The sequence below is a fragment of the Electrona antarctica genome (genome assembly GCF_951216825.1).
Source record: "Electrona antarctica genome assembly, chromosome: 2".
NCBI classification, from domain to species: domain Eukaryota; kingdom Metazoa; phylum Chordata; class Actinopteri; order Myctophiformes; family Myctophidae; genus Electrona; species Electrona antarctica.
Window position 1 is genome coordinate 21,998,129 of NC_136807.1, and position 27,432 is coordinate 22,025,560.

The following is a 27,432-nucleotide window of genomic DNA, read 5'->3' on the forward strand; positions in this document are numbered from 1 at the left end:
ACTAAGAATCGCTGAAAAATAATAATTGTTCAATGACGGATGTAGTCACTACGACCACAAATGTCCCAAGAAACTAGCTAGCCTAGCCACCGAGTCTGCTGCGCTCTGGGAGAAAAGCACAGCTGAATAGTTTGTTTTGATTAGGCGTTGAAATAATGTGGTTTGAAGCACGGCTAGAAGGCTGTTTCAACCAATCAGATTGCTTCCTCAAAACAACCTGTTGTATAATGGACCTTTACAGGCCCAGTTGGTTCCATTGTACACTCAAGAGTAAAATGAACACTGATGATTTTATAGTGTAGATTGGGGTCCCAGAGATAAAACTAATTTGTGAAATTGGGGTCCGAGGCCTAACAGAGGGTCCTTGAAATAAAAAAGGGTGAGAATAACTGCACTATATGTGTAGGGCAGTGGTTCTCAACCTCTTCTGGCTGCGCCGCCCCAAAACAATCTTATTTTTATAGGAGCCATCCTATGCTATCAAAATGCATTGCACAAAGGTGGGCCATGGGCCCTAGGCCTAGAATAAGTCGAATTAATTTGTTCTGTTTTGTGACATTGAGATGTTCGAGAACCAGGGGCCTGTTCCACGAAACTTGGATTAACTAATCCAGGATTTAGGCCAAAACCAGGCTTTTTAAATCCTGGTCTTTACAGCCTGGTTTATTCTGTTCCACTAAAGCCAAGCGAGGCTTAGAATGGGCGGATTTATCGAGCCAGGATCATAAAGCCTGGCTGAATGCAGAGCCTGGCTTTTTGTTTCTAGACCCATTCGGTGGAACACAGATTTACTGATCCTTCTTCTTCATGGGGTATTATGGCAGTTTGCATCATTAATAGTTGCATTACTGCCCCCTTATGTATATCTCAGTATCATTACTAATCTATTCAAGACTTACTGATACTGACTGATACTGACTGATACTGATACTGACTTAAGCTTCTAAAATAAATACTGCTGCTGTAATTAAAGAGAGAACATACTCTCAACAGTGGATAGACTGAATGATTAACTACCCCAAAAATATAGTTTACATTTTACCACTACTATTAACTTAAAACAGAATTCTTATTGTAAGCATAATGATATTGTCCCATAACTCCCTCCTCTGAGGGAGCTACCTTTGGGGAAGGGGGTTGTTGTCCAGACAGGGGCCAGACTGGGGTGAACTGTGGGTCATGGGTTCAATAGTGGGTGAAACGTTACAATGGTAATATGTTGTAAAACAATGAGTAATGGTAATATTTAGTGGTTTTCACTTTTACAAAAAAAGAAAATATATAATATAATATAATAATTATTCTTAACCGTGCACTTGCACGACAGCAAACCTATTGGGGAACATTCACCAAAAGCAGCTGATCTACAAGCTCACAAGCTGTCATGATGTTGTGCAGCCTATATATTTTGTTTTTTTGATTTTATATAGTGCTTAAATTAGTCCTTTAATGCAGACCGATAAAAATAAGGCAACATAAACCTATAATAATTGAATAAGTGTGGAAAACATCATTGGTTTGTGATCAGTTTGACTGCTTAATGAACAGTAAAGACATCAGGATTAGGTTAAACCTGGCTGTTAGCCTGGTCCGGAGCAGGCTAAATCCAAAGCATTAGTTTCCATGGTAACTAATGTAGCATCACTTTCATGAAACCGAATCAAGCCTCAACATATCCAGGTTAACTGGTTAAATTAATCTGGCAAGATTAACCAGCTTTCATGAAACCGGTTAATCGCTGATCCAGGATATATTAAACCAGGATATATGTTAAATCCCGGTTTAATCTCTAATCCAAGTTTCGTGGAACGGGCCAGGAGGTGCAGGCATAGTCAAATATGGGCTGAATAAGAGCTCCAGCTAATGTCCTGAGCGCCCTCAAAAAGAATCTTGTCCTTCGATTTACTTTTTTGATCGCCCTTGTTGCCCTGCCTTCACCTGTCAGTGTATTGTCCAGGATACAGCCCAGATATGTAACCTCTTCTTTGCTAGTCCATGTATCGTATCGTCAACCTCAACCATGCATCATGAAACGTATCGTATCGCTGTTAAAATGCATCGTTACACCCCTAGTGTGTACCCATCTCACCTGTTGAACAGGCGTGTACTTGACAGTGTGTGTATTGTCATGGTTGTTGATTATTTCAAAGTCCTTGATGGTCTCTGCCTTGATTGGCCCGCTGAAGTTGCAGTCCAACTTGGCCATGCCAGCTCCCTTTGTGTTGACGGTGAAATGAGTGGGCTTGTTGAGCTCAACACCTGGCAGAGACACAAACGAAGAGTGAAAGGGGCTGGAGGGTTAAATACGAGATTCAAATACAGTATTCATTTCTCATACACAGCAACATCCTAAAGTGTTTGTTTAACTCTGGTGAGAGTACCATATAAAAGGGCAGAGCACTATATAACACACCACACCAAGCACTATACAACAATAACTATATTACAATTTACAATTTACAATAACTATATTGTGATGTGGAGTTTGCCATCGACTATATGGCACGACAAAAACTATATCTTTATAGTTATTATATAGTTGTAGTACTTGGTGTAAATGTCGGCCATCCACAGAAGGTGTGTGTTCATCTTACCATTGCGGCTGAGTCCTGGTCCCTCTGCCTTCACTTTGCTGGCATCATGTGCAGGATCCACCTTAATCCTGATCGGAGTCATTGGAATGGCCTGGGTACAAGAAGCACAGATTTTCAACACACACGCACACAGACACTAAGGGGCTGTGTGTCCACAGAAAGCCTTTTATGTGCTGCCATGTCCTTTATGCCCTGTATTTCTAGGGTAAAGACATGCTAGGAGCACTCCCCTTCCTAGTGCACCATGGCACTTGATATACTGTGCTATTAACGTTGTACACATTGTGTTTTTAAATGTACTTTTTTTTCAGACGGCCAGCAATGAGTAAAAAATAAAAGTAGTCTCTGTGACATCTGTGGGCCACAATCTGCATTCACAAGATGTTCCTAGAATCTTTGCCATTGGTCAAAAAAAAAACCTGCAGAAATGACTAGCCAATCAGGAAGTAGACAGACAAATCGACCAATGACAAAGCTTCTAGGAAAATCTTTGAATGCAGATTGCAGCCCCTAGATGTGTCCAATTGGTGAATACAAAAAAAAAAGAAAAAAAACTAATTAAAATAGCCGAGGGGTTAAGTGATTTAAAATTCTTTATGTATGCAAGTATATAAGGAAATTGACAAAAATTGTCAATTTCTGAATCATATTTCTTTCAGCGCCCTCAAAAATACATTGATACAATCAAATTTGAGACAAGCGCTGTTCATCAATGTCACTTTCCTATGCAGAGGGTTGGAGAGACACGCTCACACTGAAACAAGGCATCTCCCTCAGTGCAAGTGTAGCGCTCTGAGCATGATATCCAAAGCACTCTACAACTCAAAACATGATTTCTGTGGACACGGACCCTAAACATCAGCATTGACAATACAAAGAATTATACTTGATCAAAGACACTTAAAAACACACCTTTTCAGCGAACAGGACCATAATAGTGTAGCTGCCAGCGCCAGGGGGTGTGTATTTGACCGTGAAGGTGTCATTGTCGTTTCTGATGATGTCAAACTCTATGTCTGCCTCGGCCGGGCCCACCACGCCGGGGGCACACTTAATTCCTATGCTGATGTCACCTAAAAAGCAAGGTTGGAATTTAGAGAGAAACATTACGTGTTTGTTTATGGTTTACAGCAGGGGGGGGGGGCTCTGGTTTACAACACTGCTTTATACAGAGAATATAGAAATAATGATACCTTGACCAGCCTCAGCGCAATCGACTGTGAAGTATGTCGGTGCGAAGGCCTTCAGGCCCGTCTTGGCCACCCCTGGTCCTGACACCTTCACCTTGTTGGGATGACAGCCTGCTCCGATGGTCATCTGTTTACAAAACAATACACAGGGTCAGGGTATGATGGAAACTTTGTAAACTAGAAGTCAATCAATGTATGGATAGTTTTATCATCACTTTTAAGAGCCTGCTCAGGGACTACAGATGAAGTTTAGCTTCTGGCCAACTCTGGCCCATTTACATGGATTTGAAAAATGAAGTGTTGATTCATGTGCATTGCCCCTGTCAAATAAATAAATCCATTGTAAGTTAATTTAAGTACATGTTATTTCTAGAGAACCTTTCATATATAGAACAGTAACAAAATGCTTCACAGGTTTAAAAACCTAAAAGCATCAAGAAAAAAGGGGAAGAAAATGAGTTAAACAAGCATGTGATTACAAAATTTGTCCCCAACTCACACGGTGTGTGTGTGTGTGTGTGTCTCTCACCCTGAAAGGGCTGTCAGGGATGTTGACTCCTCCCCAGGAGACCATAACAGTGTGCTTGAGTGGTTTGCGTGGGGTGTAGGTACACGTGTATGTCCCATTGCCATTATCCTTCACCTGGACATCGACTGGAGTTCCCTCACCATCCTGTGGTACACAGCAGGGGTTGGGGGTGTTATAATTAACAGAAGCTGTTGGTGGATACTTGGGAAAAATGGAAAGATGAGAACTTGTAAAAGAGAGGATAGTACACCAGGAACTCCTTGGTGATTATTGTTTAACAGCACAAAAGGACCCTACCAAGTTTTACACCACCCTTACCATTTAGGTAAATCTTGACACGGAATGTATATGGTGCATACACACTCACCTGAGCCAACATCTTTAGAGGGGCTTTGCCTCCCAGCTTGGCATCAACAGTGAACTCTGTTGGTTTTCCAACTGCCAGACCACTACTCTGCAGGCCTGGGCCGTAGGCCTTAACCTGGAACCAACACATCAATATACAGCTCATCAGAAACACAACAGTTTTATTGAACCCAACTTCACATGTGATTTTTTAGGGGCACTAGCCCCTCCTATATCCAGCATTTTGTGTGTGTGCACTTACTTTGTCCTACACAAACATTGACAATTTTACGTCTTAGTGTCTGAGCAAATAGACAGTGTATATTTTATGTCATGATTATGTACGATGACAAGAGCGCATCTCACTTCACACGGGTGTGATTTTTGTAATTTAAAAAAATCACAGATTGCATCCCAATATATGGAAGATCTTTCCGTTCAAAAGCGTGATAAGCCATCCAATAGCATCTTGTATCCATGTAAGTACCATTGTGCCATCAAATGAGAGCATCAGCATATATGTACCTTGTCAGGGAAGAAGTCTTTGCCTGGTGGATTCACTATTTCAGCCATGAAGGGAGAATGCTGGATGTCTTCATTGTTACAGAGCACATGCACAGCATACTCCCCAGACTCAGTGGGCCAGTAGCGCACGTCGCAGGAGCCGTCACCCTTGTCGTCACACTCTATTTTAGCCTGAGATGGACCCTCCACAGAAAAACCTGGAGTCAGAGGCAAAATAAGCAGCTTGGTCAAGAGGAGCAGTGGAAATTCTAATAATCATATCCTTTCGTAAAATATTAAAGAGCCGACTACAATTTCACCTATATTGTTAAATCCTGCAGCCTAATTTAATGCCTGGGATTCGAACACTGGCCCCCTCGCATGGAAAGTCAACTTTATCCACTTTCGGCCAGAGGAGGAATTGGGCTTTTGGTAATCAGGCACAGGCTCTGAGCCACTCTGCTACACTAACTCAGAGTTTAAAATGGCCATGAAATTGTTGCCTCGTGTGTCTTTGTGTCCTCATTCCAGTCTTGTTCGCTCACTTACCCAGTGTGCCTACATCGTCTCCGACAGCCTCCACAACAAAGTCGGCAGATTTTCCAACCACGCCTCCTTCTAGGCCAGGCCCCCAGGCCCGCACCTTCTGCTGTCCAGCCTCAGAACCAATCTTCACCTCAAACGGACTGTACAGGGCAGACACAACACATTAGGTTTGTGTGTACTAGGCTTCACAGATACTTATTCCCAACCAAAATCTGCATAGGTCTGTTGTGCGTGTTATGGGAGTACCTGCGGGGGATGTTCTGTCCTCCCCAGGTAATGGTAATGCTGTACGTTCCAGTGGTGGTGGGGTAATAATCAAAACTATACACTCCATCTCCGAGATCTTTCCTCTTGCATGGCTCTTCAAGACCCTCTGCACACACACATGCAAGCATACACACAATGAGTATGATCCACTATGACTATGAACTCACGATTTGGTCTCATTTTGAGGTGGTAAGCTAGGAAAGGATGTCTTGGACATGGAAATGCATTGTTAATTGGGTAATTCCTCAAATGTAAGGGTCAGGTTATTAAACCAACTGCTATTTTGAACTCCCGGGTGATGCTGTGAATTGTAGTGTGACTCACTGGGGCCCTTGATGGTCACTTTGAGCTCTCCCGTCCCAGCTCCTTTGGTGTAGACCTGAAAGTCTGCAGTCTCCTTTACCCTCAGGCCCTTAGGCTGCAGGCCACGACCCTTTGCCTTACACAGGCTGGGATTACATGCTGTGGAGGTTAAAGAGAGAAGAACAATCGATGGAGTGAACATTAAAGGAATTAGGAAGAGATAGTTCTGAATATTTTCTGTCCAAGGTCATGATGACCATATGTGATAACTGTTCAACAGAGATACGGAATGTGATGTGGGGGCAGAGAAAAACAAAATCCAACTAAGCTACACATCACAGTGAAGGGTCGGTCACTGGAGAGTCCATGCTTTCCAGTTATCTTTTTTTAATCTCCACTCTTTACCCGCCCATGTCTTATCCTCCCGTCTATCTGAATCCAGAGTGTGCACGGTCTCAAACACGACAGTGGAAGAAGTGAGTACTTCTCCCCACAGGATACAGGGTGGCCCTCACAGTGCTCGATTAGAAGGGTATAAAAGAGGACCAGCTGAGTCAGTCAGATGGCCCGCCGGGCAGCTCAGGAAACCCCACCGGAACAGGAGTGTTACAAACTGAATGAGGACGAAGGCTACTGTATATCACACTGAGACAAAGCTAGTACTAACATTTGCATGGGATAGAAAACCACATGTAATGCCTAAAATAACTTGGTTATCATTTTTTTTTAATCTGGTGTCCATTACAAAGATGTAGTTTCAAATGCCCAAGCTACTACAACACTTGTGTATTTTGTCTGTTTACACTGCAGAGTGGTATCATAATCCATGTTCATAAATCTATAGTTTCAATGCAGTAATAACAATTCAGGCATGACTTGGTCAAACAATGATACAGTGGCTCTTACTAATGTCTTTAAAAAAAATACCCTGGAAACTTAATTTTGGATTTATCTGCAACACATTATAACAATTGTATCCACATGGATATGCTAAATGTTGCTGGATAGGTTTGACTCAGTCCAGGTTCAGAGTTTTAGATGCAGATTACACACACACACACGGAAATTAGTCGCAAGAAAAGACATGGAATTCAGAACAAAGACACACTCAATATAGGAGACAGTGCACACTTACACCAACACAGATACAGTACATGGTTACCAACCCAACCACCTAATGTAGGCACACACACACACACACACACACACACCACCACCACCACCACCACCACCCACACACACACACACACAGTGGGTACCCAAGAGAGATCCCAGGAAACAGGAAATGACAGCAGAAGGAAGAAGCTGATCCACAGAGAGGAGAGATACCACCAGGCCTCTATAGTACCAAACAGAAGGAGGAGGGGGGGGGGGAGCAGAGGGATGAGGCACGAGAGACAAGACAGAAGGAGAGAGAACACATCCAGTACAGAAGGAGCGAGAACACATCCAGTACCATAGCAGCAACCCACATGAAAGAAATTACACAAAGTACAGGACAGAGAACAGCAGAGAAAAGAAAGCAAAAGATTTCCAAATAATGTTCTGAAGTTAAAACAAGGTAACATATCAGGCCCACCAACTGAAATAACTGCACTTATGTAACCCATGAGGACTTTATCTAGCATTTATTAATAAAAAGATAAATATATAATAAACTACAGCCAATGTCATCTGTAAGCCAGTATTCATTCCAGTTGTTATCGTTTCCTTACTCTTCCTTTCTGCATTTCTCACAAACTACACCTCCTTATCACTGAATCGATACACCCAGTCTTCTCCTTAAAGAAAAGGACTATACCGGTGTCAATTAGCCATTAAAACATAACAGAATAACTGTCAATGCTAACCAAACATAACTGTGGTTAATAAAGACATGGACCTCTGAATTTAGTTAATGAATAAATCTTTCCTCCAGGGACTACATCAATCTGCACTTTATACATTCATAAAAAATTATAAAATAAGCGACAAATAACCACAGTTATAAGAAATAATCATAACATAACTGCCAATTAATAACCAGTTTCAAGTCCCTGCAACTCGAGTTTCATATTGTAATGAACAGAATTCAGTGGCTTTCTCGAAAATCTAACGAATCACAGTATGGTTTGGAGAATGGTCGGCAGTAACATTAAATATACAGTGAGTCAAAGTCTATGGGCTAAACATGCCAGACCACCAGTATAGTCCTTTAAACCTAATCCAACAGTGAATCCAATAACTATGGCATGCTGCCTCAGCTGGTCCGCTTTTCTGGCTTAAGCCTGATTTATATGTTGTCGTACGCACAGAGAAACTAGCCTAACTACAAGCCTCCTTCCCCAACACAATTCTGCTGTGGATTCCCTCAATTCCCCTCTTATACCGCCGGCTCTCCACTCGCTTACCTTCTCCCACGTCGACTGTGAAGGGGCTCTTGCTGATCTGGCCCCCTGAGAAGGTGACGTAGATGATGTGCTGGCCCTCCTGGGTGGGCGTGTAGGTGCAGCGGTAGCTGCTGTTGCCCTTGTCCTCGATGACGCACTCCACAGTGTTCTTCTTACCTGCCGGATCCATGATCACCACCTCCACCTCCCCAATGCCAGCACCTGGGACGGAAGGAAGGGAGGAGGGAAAGAGCCAGAAGGAAGGGAAAATGTGAGGAAGCAACAAGGAGAGGAAGGCAAGGGAGCAAGGTGGGATAAAAGGAATGGGGAGAGGAAATAAGGAGTAGTTGAAGATAGAAGGTAGAAAGAAGAGGAGGATGGAAGGCAGATAGTGGGTAGGATTGGGCAGGAATGAAAAGCAGAGTTACAAGCGAGAGACAGACAGAAGGTAAAAAGGGAAAGGGATACATCACAAGAGTTGCTCAACAATAATTACATAAATAAATAGCAGTAGTATTCAGACAAAACCATATCAGTTAACGATATCAACATCCCTCTTCCTATAGTACCTGCGGTGTAGACATCAAAGTAGGTGGACTTGTTGGCAATGTTTCCTGAGGCCTCAAGGCCAGGTCCCTGGGCTGTGGCCTTGCTGGAGTCTCCCTGGGACATGCCCACCTCCACCTCGAAGGGACTCTTGTTGATGTGCTGTCCCGCAAACAACACAGTCACCTGAGGAACCACCACAAGTTAAAACTTTTAAACTTAAATTTAAACAACTATTTATTTTCTACCTTCACAGAGAAATCATATTCATTAATTTAAAATCGTTGGCTTACCTTGTGCATGCCGGTGACTTTGGGAATGTAGAAGACAGAGTAGGTGCGGTTTTTATCATTGTTGGCTGTCACTTTAGCCTGAAGTAAAATAGACCACCAAAAGTGATTAAAAACAACATAAAATCTTCACAGTATTTCATCAGGGGGCATATTCTGTTTTTGGTATCAGTGTGAGTGCATGTGGGTTTGATGCAGTGAATGTCAACGTGCAATCGTGCGTACCTCCTCTCTGTGTCCTGCAGGGTCTTCCACATACACCAGCACCTCTCCCATTCCAGCACTGATGGTCTCCGCTGTGAACACTGCCTTCTTCATTACCACATTACCAGTAGGCTCAATACCTTGGGAGAAGAGAGACAAGAAGAAGAATTAACCACATTAAGCCTGCCATCCCCATTGTGGTCCATATTTTCTACTTCAAAATGTTTCAACAAAAAACTAAAGTAAAAACATCAGCACATCACACAGCACTTCACATTGTGATGCCATATGAGCTCAGCTATTTTCGCTACAAAATGTCCACATGCCCAAGCATTTTCACACCCTATGGCACAAAGACGCACTCAATATAGAGGACAAGAGGGCAACTGCTGCAAAGATTATGAGATGGAGTCAATATAGTTTGTATATCGAGTCACTTGTATACATTTAAAACAGCTTCTTCATCTATTCAGCTGTTTAAATGAATACAATTATATTTGCCTTTAGTAAAGCGTGCTTCCTGAATTATGTGTCAGAGTCGTGTGTGCGAGTGCATCTGTGTACGTACCAGGCCCATAGGCACGGGCTTTCTTGGGGTTGAGCTTTGGTCTTAGTGGAGCGCCAGGCTTTAGTTTAGACTTGGGGAACTGGGACAGGTAGGTCATGACAGAGTGCTCATCCACATTGGGGTCAACTATCTCCTCTGGAGTTATCACCTATAGGATTACAAAAGGAGAGAGAAACGTGTTTGTACTTACAGTGTTTGTTATATATGCAAAGACCTCCTAAATACCATTGTGTGGGAACTTGGGTGCACACACACACACACACAAAAAATTAAAACAGAAACGGAGCTGCAGGCGGAAATTACAGTGACCACAGTACCAACTGCTCTGTCCCAGCCGCCACCCTTCTGCCAGTCATGCAGACACCACACGGAGATGTGTCAAATCACAAAAGCTGCACAGCTCAGGATAATAACACCAGAAATGTATGGGACTTCCCAATCAAAATGTTATAGAAGAGAAAAAAGGTTGACACTTTTTATTCATATTTTTACCGGACCGACATCAAAGACAATAAGATGTTTGACCAGTTTAGTCTAGGTTAGTTAACAAGGCTAGATTATTAACATACAGCAACGCTCAGTGGGGTGAAGCACTTTTTTTACCTTTTCCACACAATAAAATTATGAATTTTAGGCTTTAGTCTAGTCTAGAATGTGTTTGCCATTTACCTGAGGAATGCCCAGCCAGTCATCTGCTTGCTGCATGGCTTCTCGGGCATTATCCACAGGCTTAGTCTTATCCCACTGGTCCCAGTCAGGGCACAGACCTACAAGAAACACAGAACATTTATAAATATCAATACAGACTAAAAAGTAAAAAAGACCCTGCATAATTAAATAGTGCATGGTCACACACAAAGCATAACATTTTGATGGTTAAAGAAAGGTTATCTGCTTGTTTGACACGTTTGATAAAGAGAATGTCTAAATGAGTTTGACCCTCCTCACAAGGGGAAAAGAACAGTGCCTCCGTTACAGCCGGGGGGGGGGGGGGGGGGGGGGACGACGACAACCCCAGTCACATAGGTATTAGTTAAGTATAGAGGGTTTAAGTGGTTATCGTTAAACTTAATAGCCACGTTGTACAATAATGTTGACTCTTGTGTCCTGCTCTGCGTGATGACTCGCCAATATGCCCACTGGCTCTATCTCTTCTATGTTATCAAAAAAGCTAAACTGTTAATAGGTCCAGCTTTTTTCTTTTCCCTTTAGTTGGAAAGAAAAAGCTGCACTCTGTTCCGTTATCTCTCAATAGAGCCCGTTTGACATCCACAGGTATGACAAGAATTCAAAGCATGTAAACAGTCACCCTTCATTCCCCTCTTTTCCTCACCTACTCCTACCGTATAATCTCTCGCTACTTCCCTCCTCTCTCCTCACTTTCCCATTTCACAACGCCATAATGGGAGGCGTCTTGTCGTTTTTCCTGCCCTCAAATTTTCTAACACTTTCTCCGCCCTCGAGGTCAGCAGGCATCTATTTAGTGTTGTTGACGCATCATGTCACTTTAACCCATTTAGATCTGAGGCCGATTATAAAAATACCTTCTAAAACCTAAGGTTTCCTTTAAAAATATACATGTTGCTACATGTATAGCAACAACTAATGACACAGAGGTAGCTCCTGGATTCAATATGTATAGGTTGTACCAGGTCTAAATGGGTTTAGACACTCGCACACAAAACATTTGTGTTATCTTGCAGTATCGTAGACTAGTTCTCAGTAAAATCCTTAGAATGTATACTCTAAAGCAGGGGTGCCCAAAAGGTAGTACGTGATCTACCAGTAGCTCACACAGGCTGTGCAGGTAGACCACATGACATGCCCCTAAACATATATAATTTAAATAAATAAACTATGTTTGGCATCTGCCACTTGAATTAAGGTGACGTCACTTGATTGACATCAAAATGGGAAGTTCAAACTCACAATGCAATACTTGCAAAATGAAAGTTGTAAAGTAGCCGTTATACAATGCCTTTACCTGTGGTTAAGCGGGACTACCTTTTTGGACGCTTGGAGTTAATGGGGCTTGTTTTACAGGTTAGGGTTACGCATAGTCTTTGTGAGGTTAGGGTTAGGCATAGTTTTGTGAGGTTAGGGTAAGGTTAGGTTTAGGCATAGTTCGTGAGGTTATATAACCCTGCCCTACTAGTAGTTGGCAGCGACTCCCAGGCTGTGCGAAAAACAGAGTCCCGTGGTTAAGAGGTACACAAAAACACACATCATTCCTACAACGTTAACGCCCCATAATCAACATGTTCCCATCCCCATCCATGCTAACCTGGAGCGCAGCTGTCGACCAGTGCCCCCAGGGCACGGCCACTCTGCCAGTCCCTGCTGAAGTTGGTGATGGGCATCTCAGGCACCTTGTTCTGAATCCATCCCAGCAGCCTCTGCTTGGGCGTCTTCTTCTGCTGCTCTTCAGACTCCTCTTCCTCATCCCACATGGGCATGGATATGGAGTAGTGCAGGATCAGGGTCCAGATCAGACCCAGGATCAGCTTCAGGTTCCCATCCACAATGGCTTTAGAGTCTGTGGGGACATCCAGTTAAAGATCATTCATTTAGAATAGAGTGTGTTTGTTGGAGGGGCATTTACATTTCTTTTACACAACATTCCTCCTCTACAAAGTGTTAGTTAACAAGGCAAATGCATTTTGTACATTTTGTGCACCAATTGTGAATGGACATGAATATTTACTGAAAACAATGCAGTCTTCACAACAGCTTCAGTGCATTTGGAGAAAAAGTGTGAAAAGACAAACGAGCTCAGCACAAGGGTGTAGTCCACTTCTGTGTCGAACAGGTTAAGATGTATTATAGTCAGATCCTGGTTCAGTGATTTCACTGAATACGGAATGTTTTAGGTCTCCTTTTGTCAGTAGAGGGAGAGGAATGCAGACATACATTTGTCAACAATACCGCAGGGGCAATAACACAATATTTCATGCGGACATGCAATGATAAGGCTACTTCAACAATTTATACTTTTCACATTAAATATACTATGAAAGATAAGCTCAAAACATACTTTTTCAAATCAGACATAATCTCATTTGACATAACCTCCTGGCACAGTGTATATGGGAGTAAAAGGAGTAGAAGTTTTGAAATGTTCAGTGCCATGATAAGTCGGGAATTTTCCAGACAAATAATTTTCTAATAGCAGTATTAATGTTAATGAGAACTTCTCCTACAGTACATAACATGAGCCAACAATAGGGGGAACAAAAATATCAGTATAAGATTTCAATAAAAGCCCAGTGTCAGACAATCACCTGTCCATTGTTGAATTTTGTTTTTATTACAGACACATGTCGCTTGCTTGAAACACCTTAATGTTATGTTCTTATAGTCAATGAACAAACAAGCCACAACAGAACTGTGGGGCTGAGGACTCGAGCTGGTGGAGCTGCAGTCCAAGTGGTTCCAAATGATTTGGGGGCATTTCGTTTGTTGAGGCAGAACTACATGCACTGCAGGGCTGAACGCACAAGGGAAATTGATGCAACGAGATACTAGCCTAGACATGAGGACGAGAACTACAGACAACACCACAGCATGCACACAGGTTGTTACACAAGATGTAGTTGATTAAGGAGGAATGATTGCTCAGGTCCCGACCCTCAAGGCTGGGTGGAGCTATGTGTGCGTGCATGGCATGCGTGCATGTGTGTGTTGGAAAGGGGGATTCCTCTTCAACGGCTGTCAGAAAGGATTAATGGAGGAACTAAGGGTTAGAACTGTGGATAAGTGCAGCCTGGGGCTGAGGGAACCTCAGATTAAATCGTTTGAGTTTACAAACCATGGGTCAATGAGATGAAAAGAAAAGGGAACAAAAAGAAGAATGTACAGGTGACGTCGAGTCTTCACCTTAACAGAGACGTCAGATAGCAGGCCTCTCCAAGGCCTTTATTTTGTCAGATGAAGAGCGGAAGCTCAAACAGTCACTAGGCATTCAGGGGCGCAATAAAACCAGTCTGCAATATAGCCCAGTGTCAGTGTGAGAGCTATTTTTTTCTCTTCTTCGTAATATTGTTCTTCGTCCATCACCTGCCCAACTCTGGGTATTGTATGTGCACATCTTTTTTGCTTTAATCTAATGTTAGTTTTGCTCTTGGCTCATACATACTGTATCCACCATCCAGTAATACTGGGACCGCAGTCTCCCAACCAAAAAATGTGTCCAAGACTCTAGACTATTTTTAAATCATTTGCTTGAAACCAATACAGTGGCTGTTGAAACCAATAGAGCTGAATGTTGTCTGAAGTACAACAGTCAGTCCCGTCGTGCGGCTACTTTCCATTGCAGTTTCTGCATTTGGACCCTATTGCTGTTGTTGGGAACTGTGGTTGGGGCGGAGGGCTAATGAAAGGGGCTGAATATTTAAGGTTTGCAGCAGGGAGACAAGGGGTCTGGCCCACAGCTGCAGTAAGAGGTCTGAAGATTGGGCTCTGGATAAGGCATCTCAACCAGAGGGGGTTGGGTGAGGTGAAGCTAGGACAAGGGGAATTCTCCAGAAATGCAGAAAGCACATCAAAGAAAGACCCGACTTAGCGTTTCTACAAGATTTCAAATTAGCAAACTTTTCCAAGGCCTACTGAGCGATTCATTGGGGGGTTATGTGCCTATAGGTACAGAACAACTGGAGTGGGGACATCTGTTGTCTGACTCGGATTGCCTTGCTGTTCCGACAGCGATCCGCTAGCAAGCTGCCAACCTGCGATACATGACATGTCAGCTGCTCTCACACGCACGAAGATTAACATGTGATGAGGCAAGTCACGTATGATCCTTTGCACAGCCCAATTACAAATATAACAATAATATTGCACATGTGATGATGTTACAGGTATTGTAGACATCCCACGTTTTGCGGCATTAGTCAGAAAGATGATTAGATCATCTTGCATCAATCAGGGATTACCGGCGTACAGTGAGAAATGGTAAATGGTGCATTTATATAGCGCCTTTATCCAAGGCGCTTTACATAGATTCATCAATTCACCCACACACACATTCATACACCGAAGGCGGCGGAAACCATGCAAGACACCAACCAGCACATCAGGAGCAATTTGGGGTTCAGTGTCTTGCTCAAGGACACTTCGACACTAACTCTGGGGGAGCCCGGGTTCGAACAGGCAACCTTGCGGTTACTATCCAGCCACTCTACCCCTGAGCCACAGAGGGTGCGCGTGCATGCATGTTAAAGGATTTATCGTTATATCTCCATTATCTTGCTAAACTTATTTGATCTGGTTTCCTCAAGACATTGTAGCAGAATAGTAATAAAGGTGCGCGTGCATGTGTGTGTTGGAATCCAGTCATGTTAGCACTTGCTGACATGACTGGAATGCCACTCAGCAGTAGCACATACAAGCAGGGCGTGCCTGTAAGGCAGCAGAACACCAAAGCCCTAACAGAACAGAACCAACCACAACATTACCTGTGCTTTGAAACAGTGGACTAGGGCAGTGGCCAAGTCTCAATGCAGGACAAATTCAACTTGGGTCAGGTGCAAGAACAGGGTTAGGGTTACTAAAGCGATCTGAAAAAAATAGAAGGAAACTGAAATATTCTCGCACTGTAGTGGGCGGGTTGCTGGTCGAGAAGGGCTTGTTCAAAACTAGTTGAATATTTAAATAAATTAACATAGACTTAAAGAAAAATAATCATCCAAGTCGTGGGTTCTTGCGAGACCCTGGACCCCCGTAATCTAGCGCAGCAACCTTGTGGGACCACTGCACTGAATCACACAGCAAGCATCTCTTTTAATAGATTCAAAATGATAATGTATGTCAAGCTGATTAGCTGAAACTGATGATCCATTTGATAATGATGGCAGACAAGTTCATAACTTTACAAATGGACTCGAAAATGGTCTAAAAACTCAGTTTGGAATTGTCCCTTCAAACAAAATATAATATATATAATATAAAAATATATTTTAGGCTATACTGAGTCGGACTGAATAGATTGGTCTCCATTAAATGCATTTCTGTTCTCCATCAAACTTCAAATAAATTGCCTTACCTTATTAAAATGAGGCTATAGATATAAAATATGAATCATTAATTTGATCTTGCAAGAGTGCGCGTTTCTCAGCACCGGCACAGACAGAAGAGACATCGGAGGTCTTTAAATTAAGCTTAACCCAGTCAGGAGTCAGGACGGGAACCCATTTTGGTGTTTTAAGCATTAGGTTATATTTTAGCTATTGAAAAATAGAAGATCTACAAGCTCATCTTGAAAATGTGGCACACATCTTTATATATATTCTTTCGGGACGAACGTTTTTAACTCAAATCTTTGCTTCTGGGGTCCCTGGAACAACATTTTTAGATGGGGGTTGGGGGCCAATTACAATTTTTGGGGTCCTTGAAATGAAATAGTTTAAAAACCACTGATATAGAAACATAGGTTTTTCAGAAAACTGTCCTCATTTAGAAGACTTTGTAGAATCTGTTCTCCAGTCCTAAATGTGTTAAGAACAGCCCCGTTATAGCGCCATCATAAAGCATATACTATGATAACAGGCTAAACAAAATAGTGAAACCAACTACATTAGTTAAGGGTTATGGCTTTAATATAAGTTGAAGTTCAGTTTAAGACTTGATAAGAGTCTGAGAGCAAGTAATATAAGGCTAAAAGTTACAACTACTACACAGACGCAAAGGGTGACATCCATAAACTGCACTGTGCATGCATGCTCTCAAAACGTTATTGTTGATCATGCATGACGTGATAAAAGTAGGGATCGACCGATATGGGTTTTTCATGGCAGATCAAAGAGACTGATAGCAGATGATTAATTAATTTTAAAAAAAATGTAAGAATATGTATCAACTGTGCAGGGAGCTCCTTTTTCTTATGAATTGAAATTTCAAAAAGAAATAATGAACAAAAATACTATACCCTCAAATGTTTTGTTCTATCAAATGCAACATTATTAGCTCCCACTTAGCAGCATTTCTTAATTTCTTATAAACTGAATTATAAATAAAACGTGACAAAAGTCAATTCAGCAGCACCAGGTTGTAAAGCACAAATGTCCCACCCTGGCACCAATAATAGTACAGTACAGGTATATTTTATTATATCAGTGGACTTTTCCCATTCAACAGCACCAGTTGCAGAGAGGAGCACATATGGCAAATTTATGCCTCGTTGCATAAGAGGAAAAATTGGTCAATATCGGCCAAAATAGTTTTTTTCCCCCGATTTCCGATATCGGTGCCGATAATCGCCTGTTGCCGATAATCGGTCGATCCCCATTTGTTTTCACATCAGTAGGTCAGGAAATTAGTCTTCATTACACTACACACTCTTTTCTGTATGGAAGAACAAATTAAAAGATTCAAATTCAACTCCAGAGTTTCACACAGCACATTTGTATGCCGGTGTCTTGCACATGTGGCAAGTCATGTATAATCCATTGCACATATTAGTTAGAAATATAGCAATAAAATTGGGGAATGCAAATACTCCCCGCTAGGGCCAATACCCCCGATAGTTGTGTGTGTACGTGTTATTTGATTCATGTCTCACACACAATGGAAGCCACTAAACATGCGTGGAATCTGCCAACATTCTCAGCAGACCACAGCACTCCAAGTCCAATGGAGCCCATATACGGACACGGCATGTTTCATTTCCCCCACTCCTGAATCATACTCCCCACCCCCTGTGACTGTATAGTGTATGAGTCGAGGGTGTGTATGAGTAGTGTGTGTGTGCGCGCGCGCGCGCGCATATATATGTGTGTGCCTGCCTGCCAGTAAGAGGGGAGACTACAAAAGCAAAGATCAAAAGAGCATGGAGGCTACCGTATGAACCTGTACTGTGTGTGTGTGTGTGTGTGTGTGTGTGTGTGTGTCTCTCTGTGTGTGTGTGTGTGTGTCCATGAGCTGTCTTCCCTCAAATCTCCCATGACTCATTTGTTTGGCTCGCTGTAGTGACTCCCCCCTAACCCCCACCCACCATGACATCTCCATGACATCATTGTGACCCCTGAACTATCCCAGTCTGACCCAAGGCTTGGAGAAAGAACAACAGGAGGGGATGAGATGAGAGCAACAAGGAGAGGAAAAAGTTTTGGTTTTGAGTTAAACGTTTTAACTCTGAATGCATTCTGGTGTTCACATTCACATCCGGGCACCAGTATACCTGGATATGACCAGACAATTCTGATCACTCAATTCTTTCACCCATCACTTTGCATATCCGCTACCATAAAGACTAATCAAAGTTGACCAGACATCTAATATTTGACTGGGGAAAACATACCAAGAGGAAACAACCATCACCAATGTGACTTGGCATCCCAGTACCAATACTTCAATGGCATTTGCCTAACGTAGACTATGTAAAGTGTCATATTGTGAGTCAGCAGAAACAATACCATATCTTGTGCCTGAATTACACAGAAAGTCCAATTTAAGCAAAGCAAAAGATATCCAACAATATGTGTAAGGTCAACCAGGACAAAGGCGTAGACAGACTTATCCCTGAAAAAGGGGCGGTGTAGTGGCCACCCTAAAACCCAGTCATACAGAACATTGTGAGGAAATGTCATACATTCCATACCCTCCTTATCAATGACAAACACACTGTGCGTGCGTGCATGCGCAGTATGCCTGCTAAGTACTCAGATCATACTAGCATTATTCCCTGGATGATAGTAAAATAAATTCCATTCATTGTCCCTCCTTTTCACGTAATCGAGACACCACAAAAAGGTGAATTAAAAACATGTCAGCATAAAACCCAAAGAGACCTTTTAAATTAAGTGACAAATCACCCAGCTTATACATCTTACTGTAACCTGCAGCATTACAATTGCCAAATGAATGCAACTTGAAGCCTCCATATCCCCTAAGCTGGGAGTCTCCTTCCCTCCCCGTCACCCACTCCAACTCCAACAAGTAACATGCTACTACACTTCCTCTCCTTCCCCTCTACTCCGTCCAGTCATCCCTCCCTCCCTCCCTCCCTCTCTCTACACTTCTCTCCCTCAGCTGGAAAAGTTCCTCCTGGTTTTTTAGCCTTAAAAGGGCAGAAGCAAACTGGATCCTGGCAGCCCACCCATTCCCTGGGCTCTGGTTACAGACAGAGAAAGGAGGGAGGGTAGGGGAAGGGTGGGAGGGATTTGTGGAGAGGAGGGGAAAGAAGGAGAGGAGAAAGGCAGCGAGAAGTGCTGTGTGGGACATTTTTAAAGCCCACACTGACAGCAGGGTACGATAGGCCGAGATGTCCCAAAGCAAGGACAGGGATAGGCTGAGACATTAAATGTGAGAAGAAGGGGATTGGCTCAGGCAGGGAAAAAAGGGGAGAGAAGATTAGATGCAAAGGGGGAGCGGGGAGAGGTTATGGAATCACTGTGGAAGAGGGGACGAAGGAGTTGTGGAGGTGAAAGGAGGACATGGGTGCAAAAGTGATGAACGAGGTAACAGCACGTGGCTTTCATCAAGGCTGCATTTCCTGAAATCGTCAGAGAACTCATATCACCCTAAAGGCAGAGTTTTGCCTGCAATTGTTTTGTTTTGTTTGGGGGGGGGGGGGGGGGGGGGGGGGGGGGCATGACCAGACTAATATCATGACATGTCTGGAACTTCAGTGTGGAAGCTTTATTTTCAAGGGGCGGTTACAAACAGATTCCAACATCACAGCAAAAATGTCCCACTTTGAATAGTGGGCTCTAATTGGACACCCACAACTCTGGGGTGAACAAAATGTAATTCAAACTGAAGAGTGCCAGACCAATCTCCCAAGGGATGTTGTTCCTGTGGCACATTAGTCTCCTTTCCAAGCTAGGGCCGTAACATTATAAACATTTTAGAAAGTAAAAATGATATCCACACATATTTCAGGAAAAAAATAACCTTGGTTGTGCAACAGTGCTGTGAACAGAAAATAACTATAAGCTCAACATGTGCTGCATCGTGTTGTGAGCTTGTAGATCTATTTTCAGTGTGTGTGATACTTGTTAACTGGTATGAATGACGTATAAACACGAATGTTCAGGGATAATGTTGCAAATGCAGGTGAGCACCATGAAAAGCCTTGTTTACATATTTTTGATTCTGCAATGTCAAACTATTATCATTAAGATAATAGCAATCTTGTGGATGGTGCTTCAAGTTCACAAAAACAATCCTTCATGCCCACTCCACTTCCCTTGTTGAATTTGATCATAAGCCAGTGGGTATAAGGGCACCTTTCCAATGCTGTGAAGTCATAATAACCCCAGCCACCATTGTGCTGAATGGGAATGTCCACTCTGCTAATCCTCAGTGTCCACTTGACCAATCCCCTTTGCCCGTCCAGACAGGAAGTTATGCTAATGATAATGAGCTGGCAGGAAGTGATCCATTTCAACCCAACAGTGTGGTTAAACTCAGTCCAACTCTTTGGCCAACATTCCACTCCGACCTCCCCCCATTCCCTTTTATCTCGTTTCTGAAAACATATGATTACATTTAATGCTATGCGACATCCCTACACTTGGCAGACTTTCTGTAAAGATACAAATTCTTCCCCAGGAGGCAAATTGCTTTAGTCATCAGATTACAGCTGCAGTTACAGTGAAGAGAGCGAATCACAGGACAATGGTTCGAGCAACACTAATGCGCAACAGGGCTCAAAAGGTTCTTAACATTGTGTATGCACATTGTACACTGCACACAGGAACCCATTTGAATAAAATTGCCTATGGCTGGGATTGTTATCCAGCTTTACTGCCCCAAAACATCTGCTTTAGCACAATCTCAAATAATTATTCATTTCACTTCTCTAAATGAATTTAATTACAATTCATTTGTGGGCTTTTTATGCCTTTGTTAGTGATGGTGGAAACAGACAGGACAGGTGGGAGAGAGGGAGACAACATGCAGCAAACTGAGCCTTCAGATCAGAGTTGAGCCATGAGGGCATTTAACCATATCATCATGTGGTATGTGCACTCTCACCAGGCGATCCACTTGATGTTTCTGCATTGTTGCAGTGCAGTGCAGACAATACACAAGTTGTGATAAAGCTTGCATCATCATAAATGTGCCTGCTCTGCAAAATGTCTCCTGAAACTCTCTTTTGTGTGATCACAAGAGGTCCCTGCCAGTGAAATGAAGATGGAATTGGGAATCACTTCCAGTCCCTAGGCAGGTTTCTCCTCCCGAAGAGTACACAATACACACCTGATTGCTGATGTAGGTTTGGTCATTCCTCAATCCACGCAACATCCCCAAAACACCTCTCCCTCATTAATATGGACTTCTCACATAGTAAAGTCACCAGTATTAATTACTACCAGTAAGACGCCCTGAGGGCAAAAAGCGAGCTCGCCATAAAGGGCTGCTTGGCGAACACTGGCCATATATGTACTGGCCATATATGGAACGTGTCTTGTGTACAAGGTTTGATGAGGTCAGATCAACATGAATGTCAGAACAGGAAGGACGGGGTGGGGGAGGATCAACATATGGAATGGAACTGATGGAACTGTGTATGGGGCAACAACCCTGGAGCACAATTGCACTATAACAATACCTACCATACAAGGCATCCCATCTTTCCAAATCTGACTAACCTAATGGGCTTTAGTCACTGCGTCTACGCAGTCATGGTGAATCTGTGTGAAACCACACATACATACCTTTGAGTTGTTGACCATTAGGTCACCCTGAGGGTTGACATTCTATACTCTCACCATCATCTGCTTAGTAGCCATTAATTTATCACTGAGTCAACTTGAAATGCACCATTTCCTTTCCTGGTACATTTCATTCTGGTATGAGTAATGAACTTGCCACAGTGCTTGTCCCAACTTGAACCAGTCTCCTTGACAATGTCATTCACAATGTTGTGATTATTCCCTTTTAGAGTAACCATTTATGAAAAGGTTTGAAAATGTTCCACTATACAACAAATGGAGACACCAGGCTGAAAGTGGTTAAAGTCCAGAACCGAATCCAGGCTTAACGGTCACACTTCAAATATGATTAGATTAACACTCCAGACAGGGAGACATCTCACCGTCTGATGTAAACTCATCTCTATAGCTTTATCCATTCTATGCAACGACATATTATGTAACAGAAGTGGAGGAAAAGAAACTGTCTGATAGTTGCCCAACAGGCCCTTGTCTCAACCTGTGAGTGCTGCGACTGTTCAGGTTGGTGCAGGGGAGGAGTCAGGATCAGAGTTGCATCACAGCTGAGCCCATAACAAATTCTGCCTCAGTAGATGACAGGATGGGAAGAGTTTGACGTTATTATTACGTGTGTAGTCTTGTTTCCTCCGAGCTGTACAAGCTGGGTGAGACACAGAAGGGCTATAAACCACATTCGGCACAGGGCTGGCTTCCACGGACACTATCTGGAGTACATGTACACGCTCCTGACAAGATGCTGATGAGAGATTAGCATCCCCAAGCGGACACTTTTTAATTAGTCGATTAAAAGAAACATTTGTTAATCATGTGCAGAAGCTTCATTGAACTCAGGCACGGTGCGCCAGCCAGCCAGCCACACACACACCTCTCAGGTGATACCAAGTGAATTGATTTAACGTGTTCAAACAACAGGATGATGAGTGCAGTGGAAAAATAAGCACACACTCTCCTGTCTGCTTACACTTGCCTATGCATGTAGACAAGCGCACATGTAGACAAGCACGCATGTAGACAAGCGCACACACACACAAGCACGCATGTAGACAAGCGCACATGTAGACAAGCACGCATGTAGAGAAGCGCACACACACACAAGCACGCATGTAGACAAGCATGCATGTAGACAGACACACACACCCCCCCCCCCCCACCCCCCCCAGGTTGAGTGAACCTGTTGGGACATTGTAGAAATGTCCCACCAACAGAGACTTTATAGAGACCACATCAATCAACAAACCAGCCAAACACCCCTAGTGTATGTTATAACTCACCACACAGCCACAAACACAAATATACACATTCTTGCACATACAGTACGAGTAAAGCCTAACTCACACATTATATGCAATCTATATTTACTAACAAAAACTTGACCCATCTTTAGTTGGAAATCCATTATCTTTGGAGACACGGTCATTCAACAATAAACTAGGCCCAAGGATGATACATGGAGGTCAGGACATGTGAATCTATGCACAGTATGCATGAATGTATGCACAGTACACACAAACATACCAATGTCACACATGCACACACTACATGGTAGAGGACCACAGTTCTGTCTCATAGCATCTTCTCTAGGGGTAGGTCAATTGTCAACATGACTTTGGGCAAATGGCCACTTCTCACCTCATTTACACCACAGCTAGCTAGGTGGCAGCCTTGTCACTCTGACTCGCTCATGCAACAGGCTCTCGATTAAATTGCAAAACATGTGGGTTCTCATCTGAAATGGTCTGCAATCATGTGTCTAGCTCTGCCTTAGTGGTAGATCATGCAAGGCTTGTCATCTCAACGCAGGCAAGGTGAAATTACCTGTTGGGGCCGGATCTTAGTGCAATAGTCAGTCCTATACGAATGAGGAGGGGTGTGTCCCTGGCACTAAAACAGAGCCATAATAAAGCTGAGTCAGTCAGAGACTCCGAGTACTTACTGATATTCGCACATGTTGTAGCCTGCCTGTTGTGATCTACAGATTATGTGGAGATCCAGAGGGTTTTGCAGTATAGGACAAAGCAATGGCCCTTAACTGAATTTATATCAATTTCTAATACAACCAAGGTTATGTCAAGTGAAGCAGGAACATGACTGTAGCAGGACCAATCTGGGCCGCCCACCACTTTGAAAAGAACAGATAAATCAGACCAGAGGAAATTAAGTTTGTTTTTAGTTAGATTAGTTAGTTCATGTCAGATCCACAGGTCAGCGTTAAGGCCATCAAGTAATTTGTCATTCCACCCTAGCAAGTGGGCCATGACAATGAATGTTATGGAACACGCTGTTGCATACCAACACTCCGTTCTAGAGCATGGTGCAAAATTAAAACATGGTGCTTATAGCACACCAAAAGACATCAGAAAACCAAACATGACTAATCAAGAGCGATTGTAAAAATGCAGACACAAAAGTGCAACATCCGAACAGACATTGAAAGATATCAACTCCAAAAGAGACCCTCCCATAGTTAAATTAACACTGTGTGAACATGGCAGAAAGACCAATTCTGATGGTAAAACACTGAAACCTATATGGATGGACCAAGAACTGCATATAAGAGGGAGACCTCATACATCATGCAAGAGTACCGATGGCAGTTTAGCAATTTGCGGCAAGGGTTGCCATTTGGGTGTGTCCGTTTTCCGTAGTGAAAGGAGGAAGTTAAGGAGGAGTGTGGACTCCTCTCTCTCTCTCATCTCCAGATTAAAGTGACTCAAGTGGAGCAGCTAAGATGAGTGACTCAGCTGAGAGGGCGGTCAGGCCCACAGACAGTGCCGATTGGATGGCTCATCATCACTGTCCAGCACAGCAGTTTGGTTGTCAGGAGTTAATCAACACATTTGGGAAATTAGGGGAACTATTCAATTAGGAATGAATGGAGGAAAAAAAAGAGAGAAAGGATCTCTGAAACATAGCGATGCTATAGATTGCTAGATAGAATGCTAAAGACTTACTGGAAGACAAGACTGAATAAGAGGGCACTTCCAGTACAAATTGAGAAATCCACCCACCCATTTATTTCCTCTTTATAGATGTGCACAGACAATATTGTGTTTATGTTCATTTTAGAACGAGACACCACACAAACCAGCCTACAGATAACTGGGTTTGAGTTCCATGTTGTCCATATTTGGATGGAGCACACCCTGTTACAGGAGTCAGGGGACTAAGTGTTACTTGTGACATTAAGACAGGGCATAACTATAATAACACCATAATCTTCTCTCTGGTGATCTGCAGCCCCACCTCTTCCTTTACATGATGTGGCTGAATATCAGGGTCTATAGTTTCTTATAGACTATTGCCCTCACCATTTACACTAAGTGATAAGAGGACTTGCAACATGCCAAGTATAAATGAAGAGGTAATTGAGGAGACTGATTCATATCTGATTCATAGATGCCCAGTGACTCAGACTGTTAGACATGTATTCATATCATCTGCCATGGTCTCTACCACCATGGAATAAAGAATAGTGAAAACTGAGGGATAAGCGCAATCTATTCAATAAACCATTATGTCATAATGTAAGACCAGCTACATAAATCAGATCAGCATAAAATGGTTTTAAGTAAAGTAAAAAATCACCGCACATGTGATGGCATGCAGCTGCATCCTGCATGTAAGCTAACCCCATTAAAATCCAACAAGTTTTATGTCACCCAGTGGCAGTCTGAGCCAACTTATGTCTATAGCGCTTTAGAGACCCAGTTCCTGCCCACTGCAGAACATGAGGTTAGACAATAGGCCTGTGTGTTTGTGTCTCCTCTCGACCCAATCATCTCTCTTCTTCGCCTACAAGGCAAGGCCTTAACTACATCCAGGCCCACAAAGTTCGGCCCGGCCCAGTCGCCAGACAGCGTGCTGAGGGGAGCAATCGGCGAAGCCTGGGGCTTCATTACAAAACCCCAAAGCAGCACTCGGGACAGTCAGACAAAGCGCTGCGCCTTTGAGCAAAAGCAACCAGAAAACGCCTAGTTTCTCACAATAACACGCTCACCGTGACCGTGCTGTCACATTCCTACAACAGTTTGTTCACAGAATAATGGGTGGACGCTGGACGTGTGTGATTTCACGACTATTTACATTACGACAAATTCGTATTTCCTTTAGGAATCACGGCGCAAAACTTTATTCCGCTATTCCCCCGAGTTGCTGTCAGCGACTCCGTAATACACAGGTCATCTGTACTAAAACCTAGCCTGTCAATATGATTGACAATGCGGGCGAATTGTGAAGTTGACTGGTTCGTTGTGCAATAACCAGAACGAATCATAGATGGGCATATTAGAAACGTTAGAAAAGTACAGTTCCACCTGTGCAGAATGTGGAGGAGAGAGAGAGTGCAAGTAAAGTAGGTGTGTTAGACTTGATTGGAACGATGCCCATATCTTACACGTTTTCACAAGCCAGTAAGTTGTAGCCTACATGTCGGCATTTATCACAAACGATCAAACTATTTTATACAGACTATGAGACTATGGATCAAACGTAGAATATTATGGCATGTACTTTTAAAACTTCACCCACCTATGGACACCAGCTTGATGTTCTCTTTGTCCAGGAACTCCAAAGCCACCGAGACATTCTCAAGCTGCATCTGACGGAAGGTGGGCCTCTGGTTGTACTTTCTGAACATCTTCTTCTGAGACAGGGTCTCCAGGAGCCCGATGAGCCGCAGTCCGTCTCCCAGGTCCGTCTGGAGGTTGGCGATCCGCTTGTTGACGCATTTCAAGTGCTCGTTACACCAGCGCGTGAAGGTGTTCTGCTGGATCTTCTTCCATGGCGCGTCCTCGGCCAGGTCTTTCTCCGTGGCGGGCATGTCTGCGTCCTTGTCCGGGGAGAGAGCGTTGGGAGCGGGCGCGGTGCTCTGGTGGGGACGGGGGTGGGAACCACTCATTTTTATGGTCTCGGGTGCCTCTCCGGTTCGCTAGCTGGATTGGAGGGTGGAGTCTGTTCAACTTGCAGGGCCGCTCCCTCTATTGCTGCTCTCTTGGCTGTAGTTTTTCTGTCTGCGGGAGAGAAGAGTGAAAGAGAAGCATGAATATGAGGAGAAGGAATATAGCCTGGAGCTAGTGGTTTCGCAAAGAAAGTAGGCGTTTATGAACGTTGTTTGAATAGAAAAGGCTCATGAAATGCTGAGATTAATGTGTCCCTCCGCCTCCATAAACTAGTAGCCTGTGTCGGCGATAAGAGTGTAGCCTAGTGTACATTCCACACCACCAAGCTCTGACCAGTCCGTTCAGTCCATATTCCTGGATCATAAACATTAGTGGGTCAAATAGTCTATCTTATAGTTATATGTCCTGTTTGAGCCTGAATCCCTGAAATGTGTGTTTAGCCTTTTTCATGTTTGCTTAAAAGATAACGGCTGTCAGGAAAGTAGACTAGGACTACATGAACTTTTAATAAAATAACAGGAGTAAAATACATGTTCAACTAACAATCTCACTTTTTTCAATGGTCCCTCTTTCATTCTCTCACACTCCTACTACTCTACTCTCA

The 27,432-nt window shown here is 43.2% G+C and overlaps 1 protein-coding gene across 4 annotated transcripts in view; it reads right to left on the reverse strand.

The window, feature by feature from the left end:
- Nucleotides 1-27,432, reverse strand: part of flna (filamin A, alpha (actin binding protein 280)) — a 54,753-nt gene that overhangs the window by 20,704 nt on the left and 6,617 nt on the right. For all 4 annotated transcript variants that reach the window (XM_079523533.1, XM_079523531.1, XM_079523532.1 and 1 more), the window contains exons 2-19: nt 26,458-26,939; nt 12,540-12,791; nt 10,925-11,022; nt 10,256-10,403; nt 9,709-9,827; nt 9,487-9,564; nt 9,217-9,379; nt 8,669-8,869; nt 6,300-6,437; nt 5,955-6,081; nt 5,712-5,848; nt 5,184-5,380; nt 4,681-4,794; nt 4,314-4,457; nt 3,788-3,911; nt 3,507-3,667; nt 2,595-2,685; nt 2,090-2,259 (exon numbers count right to left, since the gene is read on the reverse strand). In XM_079523533.1, the coding sequence (XP_079379659.1) occupies nt 2,090-2,259; nt 2,595-2,685; nt 3,507-3,667; nt 3,788-3,911; nt 4,314-4,457; nt 4,681-4,794; nt 5,184-5,380; nt 5,712-5,848; nt 5,955-6,081; nt 6,300-6,437; nt 8,669-8,869; nt 9,217-9,379; nt 9,487-9,564; nt 9,709-9,827; nt 10,256-10,403; nt 10,925-11,022; nt 12,540-12,791; nt 26,458-26,827 (2,832 nt within the window). In that variant the 5' untranslated portion in view covers nt 26,828-26,939. The remainder of the gene's footprint in view (nt 1-2,089; nt 2,260-2,594; nt 2,686-3,506; nt 3,668-3,787; nt 3,912-4,313; nt 4,458-4,680; nt 4,795-5,183; nt 5,381-5,711; nt 5,849-5,954; nt 6,082-6,299; nt 6,438-8,668; nt 8,870-9,216; nt 9,380-9,486; nt 9,565-9,708; nt 9,828-10,255; nt 10,404-10,924; nt 11,023-12,539; nt 12,792-26,457; nt 26,940-27,432) is intronic.